A 6,418-nucleotide genomic window follows, 5' to 3' on the forward strand; every position below is an offset into this window, starting at 1 on the left:
GCATTTCTAAGTACAAGCAAGCATGATGTATTTAACAAATAGAACAATATATTTATGCATAGATTGTCTTCCATACATTTCTCACTGACATCTGTGACGTAAAGTGTATGCGGGTTATCTACAACGAACATTATATAAGACATCCAGTATTTGCCATGAAACAACACCAAAACAAACTGAAACAGCAAGGTAAGTTTTGAAATTTGGAATTAAACGTTGTATTTCAGTGCGCTACACAAAAGAATTTTAAAATTTAAACGTGTCTTGACTACAAAGGTGTAAATGTTTGGCGTTTTTAGTGAAAATGACGTATTTCAATTTACCAAATAACATGACTTTTAGAAAAACTGCAAACGGTCATTGTGAATTTGCAACGACACATTTGCAATTTTTAGTCAAGCGCACTACATGTATGTAAATTTAAAAAAAAATAACAAAAAAAAACAACATGAAAGCATGAAAAACTCGGAAAAAATATGTACGTGTTAAATTTTCAATTGATTGCACTTTTATTGATTTTATGTACAATAACGTCTCAAATTTAAGTACCGTTCCGGAATAAACATGTTGATGATCTGTATAACAGCTGTGCTCTTTGTGGTTCCGGCGAGCGCAGTTCTGGAGGTATGGAAAGAGATTTATCCGCATAAAGTCTAATATAGACTCAAAGTTAAGCCATCTGATTTATTCAAAACATTATGTTTGGTATTCACCATTGTTTATATTTAAACCTTTGTAAATCAATAAAATGACTGAAAAATGACGTTATCATAATGAAATTACAACGAAATTTTGCCTACTGATTTGACACGTTGTCTCAGTGTCACAATTGTTGCTGTAGCGAACGAATTCCCTCAAAATTCAACCTTCACCTTTATTTAATTAATCTCTTGGCATGACTTTACAGACAAAGGTCTTCTTACTTTGCATCTATCTGTTCTATTTTATTATTTTTCCAAAGAGTGAAACGCGAAGGCCCGACAAATTCATGGCAATAACAAGATACATTTTAGCTATCGTGTTGTCGTATTGGTGTGGTAAACGTTTGAAAACACGATTAACTCAAGTCGTATCTTTATACTTTTGTCCTCTCGGGTTTTCGATTTACCACAACATGTATATGGCATACATAATTAACCTTTGGCAGCTGAGCTTTTGCTACGGAAAGGTTCCCTTTGACAAATCGAAAAAAAAGGTTATGATCGATATAATTAGCTAAAACATAAAAGTTACAAGGTACATAGAAGACTAATAAAAGACAGATATGATGTGTCATCATAAATATGTAGTGACCTCACGTTATCGTCACAAAATAAGCTTCCAGCAAAGAGTTAACATGTGTAAATGATAAAATATTATCACCACAATACCACGTGTATTATTGGTCACATATATATATAAAGAGTTTTATCTGGACATAACTGGTCATGTATATTTTCAGACAAATCATCTTGTTCAAATTGACAATGATGGTCGTAAAGTGGCGATGGATGTTACATATGACTCGGACAAAAACACCGTCCATGTTGTAATAGGGGATGTTTCCATGTACGAAGAGGGTATCCAGTCTGTGAATCTGCACGATTATAATACAGTAAGGAATATGAGCAAAATCATTATGAATCATGTCACAATTTATACTACTTAGATTTTGAATTCTAAAAGACAAGTAATTCATTTATGAATTAGATGTTATATATTGTAAGTCAGTCCTCTGTAAAGAAAACCTTTGATAATTGGGCAAAATTACTTTAATCTTAACCCAATGAATTTCTGAGATGAACATGTCAATCTTCCATTTATGGGACTATCCATTATCAATTTTAATAATGTCAAGAAGGGAATTCAAAGTTTGTCGGTGAACTGTACTCCTATATAATGTAGTTAGAATGTATTGATGTGCAGGCTGGGCGGGTTAAAGCTAAACACTTTTGGTTCCAGTATTATTAGGGATTGATACAATTGCCTCTTTACACATTACTATGAATAATTATTGCTTACTTATCTACAGGGCTACGGGATATTAAAGAATATCAATGACAAAATATGCCTTCTCGGACGTGCACCATTCCCAAAGGCAACCCCTGAGAAATACAGAGTCGTAAGAGTTTCTAACAAAAATCACTACATAAGATTTCCGAGAAGAAAACAAAATTTAATGTAGTAACAAATTTCTATTTGTAAGAGGAAAACCTTGTTTAAAATTTGATAAATATTAGGAATATAATTTTCACGTGCATTGATTATTGTGGAAAAAATAAGTATAATTAAACTTATGCAGCATTAAAAGTGAATAGAGAAGGATAAATTTTATGATAAAAAATATGAATAAAAAGAAAATACAAAAACGTTTTTATCTTCATTCTTTGTTGTACTATTATTAGGGGTTAACTCATGAAGTGCATGACCATTTGCTGGACATCAATACTACCAGACTATCACATGATGAGGTAAATGCTGTTGCGGGACCAAATATTGCCGCCTTCTGCAAGACATACTCTACGTATTATATGACAGCGACCCCTTTAGATAGAAACGCCAGAGGTAAATATGTTTCATTCAGAAACAAATTTAAAAATGAAATGTTAATTTAATGATTTTTTATATCATATAATCAGTATGAAGCATAACGAAATAAGCAAAGATTATGAAACTCGTGCCATAATTGATTGGGGTAAATTACATAATCATTCATATTATTTTCGGCTTTATTAACGTTTTCTTTGCTTGTCTGACTATAGAACAATGTCTTCACATTTCACGCGATTTTCATACCAAAAGTGGAAAAACACAGTCCATATATAATGCAGTCTCTCTTCGTGTTTAATATCATTGTATTTGTAAAAGGCGTTAGTGTGGTGATCTGTATGGAAAGTCTTGACTGTCTTATGATTGTAAAAATGAACGTTGTTGTGTCACTCTTTCTTTATACAATGTGCACTCATGAATATATTATGTAGATGCATCCTTATATGAATTCAACTGAACAATATATGATGTCAATGTTTCTTTATATGACGTCGACCAATCATTATACGATGTGCATTTATGAATATATGATGTGGTAGAATCATTATACACAGTCAACTTATCAATATATCATGTCAATCTTTCATTATACGATGTGCATCTATTATTATACGATCGCTGTTTTATATGAAGTGCAAACATCATTATATCGTGTGCTTCTGTCATTATAATGATGGGGTTAAATTTACCGGGTTATATCTCACTATGCACCGTTCGTGGCAGCAGCGGGAAAACTCAAAGTAAAGTGTTAAGCTGACAATTCTACATAATATAGTGTTGTTTCGACTCTATATAAGAATGTTTAAACATAATATATACATTAATGCACATCGTTTAATGAAAGATTGGCATCATATAAGGACGTGTTGACATCATATATTGTTAAGTTGACTCGATATAAAGATGGTTGCACATAATATATTCATTAATGCACATCGCATAATGAAAGATTGGCATCATATAAGGACGTGTTGACATCATATATTGTTAAGTTGACTCTATATAAAGACGATTCTACATTATATACAGTTGTTTTGACTCTATATAAGAATGGTTCTACATAATATATTCACTAATGCACATCATATAATGAAAGAGTGGCATTATATAAAGACAGATTGACATAATATATTGTTATTATGACTCTATATAAAGATGGTTCCACATAATATATTCATTAACTCACATCGTATAATGAAAGACTGGCATCATATAATGAGACATGTGCATCATATATTGCTAAGTTGACTCTATATAAGGATGGTCTCACATAATATACTGAAAAATGCACATCGTATAATGATAGATTCACATCATATAATGACGTGTTGACATCATATAATGTTGATTCTATACATAATATATTCATAACTTCACATCATATAATGACAGACTGACATCATATAAGGACAGTCTGACATAATATATTGTTATTTTGACCTTATATAAGGATGGCTCCACATAATATATTCAAAAATGCACAACGTATAATGATAGATTGACATCATATAAAGACACGTTGACATCGTATATTGTTCAGTTGACTACATAATATATTGCTATATGGACATATCAAAGTTTAGGTTTATAATTATAAGACAGTCAAGGCTTTCCATAGATCTGTTCTGAATTTTATACTGAGAACGTTGAAATTTTCTTTGATTCAAATACCTAAAAGTTGGTAAACCGCAGTAAACAATATTAGGAATCGCTACAAATGGTCGCCAAGGTGCATACGTGACGTTATAGTCTGATTTTATTGACCTGTCAATTATGAATACTTTACAGGACTCATTTAAATATTCGATCCCACTTCGGTTTGGTCCGTGTAGTTTACGAAAATTAATGTGGAGTATATTAGTCATGGATTGAAAGTCACACCAGCTTAATGTGAGGGTTTCACAGTCGGTTAGCACAGTCGGTTAAGAGAATGCCTGTTAATTGAGAGGTGTGTGGTTCGATCCTTACTGTTGCCACTAGTACTCTTTCTTTTTTTTTGCAGTATATTTTAATGGAAAAGATTTGCAGTGTGTTTTACGGCATTGAAAAGACATTTATTGATTTTAATCCGTTTTAATTTTTTTTAAATGAATTCTTAAAACATGTTATTTAAATGAGTATAGACAAAACAAAATTAAGTAACACAAAATAAAACAAAACGAACAATATAAAATAATAATATATAGCTTCAATAATGTTGAAAGTATTAATAAGAAATAAAAAAAAACATGGACCAACGCGGTCTAGAACTTAGAACACGTGTGGCAGTTAGATTATAAACTCGTGCTTAACCCTATTGCGCTATAACGATGAGTGCACTTAGTTTATCGATACAAATTAAATCAAATTCCATCGTACGTACATCTCACGGAACTTACCGAAAATCTACCGAAGATTAATATACTGTGTGCATCGACCGTGTAATCAGTATGTAATTGACAGGTTAATAAAACCAAACAATACTTAGGTTATAAATCAGAGAGCATAACAAAAATTCTTACATTCAATTTCAGCACTTGAAACTCCAAATACCGAACCTAAAGTACAGAACGGTTTTGTGAAATATTGGTGCGTTATCTCTGGCTGTATAGTAGACAGAATCCAGTCTCAACAAATATTGCAGAATAAATAAATAAATTGTTATTTATACTCTAATAAAGGTCGTGTTGAAACAGATGGTTTTTTATATTATTATTCAGTAAGTAAAATATGGTTTGCAACTCATCAGCTTTTTCTCTAGTGGTAAAAATGTTAAATTGAATACATCCACATATTATCTCCGACATTTCTTTCAAAAACAGTTAGTGTTGGTTAATAATATTGTATTGCATAATTATTATAATACACATAGGCTAGGCATTTTAGCCAAAATTAGACCCGACCTAAAACAATTTCCTTGCATATTTTTATCATGTATAAGTGTTGCTTCAGAAACAAAATCCTCAAAAGAAATCGAGGTATGAAATGCTAAAAATGTCAATTATTGAAATCATATGATTTTAATTAGAAAAATCTGTGAAAATAAAAACCCAAGTTGTTCCACGGAGATATGGTAATTAACAAAGTAACACACTAATACACAAGCATGCTTTATCATAATCTAAAACACTTCAACCAAAGTCCATTACATTCAAAAAGTTGAAACACTGCATTATCTAAACATTATCATTCAGACTGGTATAAATAATTAACCCACCCACCAATGATAAAACCTTTTTTTAACTTTTAAGACAAATACCATTTAATATTCTATAATTTACCTCTATCAAGAAACGAAGTTGTATGAATATTTCTAAACTGATATTATAATTCAAAATTTCAGTGCATTTTACACAAGTTATTATAACTTATATATTTGCATAATATAATTGTTCTGAAAAAAAAAACTTCTCAAAGAAGTTTTTCCTCTTGAATATCGACAGCCCTGGTAAATTATAGCCTATCACCTGAAATTATAGCGAGTGAGTGTAGGTAGGAAAGGTTAAACAAAATGGCATATAGAAAACTAAATCGGCAGTTTTGGTCGAGTGTTTGAGGTCACTGACTTCAAACCACTTGCCTCTCACCGCTATAGGTTCGAGTCCTGCTAGCGCTTTTTGAGTCTTTCATGTGACCAAGCTATCCCAAACTAGCTTATCGAATATTCCTCTACCAATAAAGCTTGAAAGTTATTATCTGATCTGTTACGTGTTGATGTGACATAAAAAAGTATTGTTCGGTTTTGAAATTTTTTAGACACTAGAAATAAAAGAACACATTTTTAAATCGAAAAGTTATAGCTTTTACAAATGTGTGTTCCCTGTAGGAAGTATCCATGTAGTAGCACACGAAAATAAATCTGGTACAACAACAGTGTATTAAAAACATAAACAGTTTTTCTTTGAATTAC

The 6,418-nt window shown here is 31.3% G+C and overlaps 1 protein-coding gene across 2 annotated transcripts; it reads left to right on the forward strand.

Annotated features, from left to right (window-relative positions):
• The first annotated feature begins 157 nt into the window (after positions 1-157).
• Positions 158-5,205, forward strand: LOC132752945 (uncharacterized). 2 transcript variants are annotated; one of them, XM_060743363.1, is made up of 6 exons: positions 158-189; positions 547-624; positions 1,442-1,594; positions 2,012-2,101; positions 2,385-2,544; positions 5,043-5,205. In XM_060743363.1, the coding sequence occupies exons 2-6, from the start codon at positions 565-567 to the stop codon at positions 5,159-5,161; spliced, it is 582 nt and encodes a 193-aa protein (XP_060599346.1). In that variant the 5' UTR covers positions 158-189; positions 547-564; the 3' UTR covers positions 5,162-5,205. The 2 variants fall into 2 exon arrangements, with proteins under 2 accessions (XP_060599346.1, XP_060599345.1); XM_060743362.1 differs by lacking the exon at positions 158-189 and having other exon boundaries at positions 497-624.
• Positions 5,206-6,418: the final 1,213 nt, after the last annotated feature.

This window comes from Ruditapes philippinarum, unplaced genomic scaffold (assembly GCF_026571515.1).
Source record: "Ruditapes philippinarum isolate M1 unplaced genomic scaffold, ASM2657151v2 ctg1961_1_1_1_1, whole genome shotgun sequence".
Classification (NCBI taxonomy): Eukaryota; Metazoa; Mollusca; class Bivalvia; order Venerida; family Veneridae; genus Ruditapes; species Ruditapes philippinarum.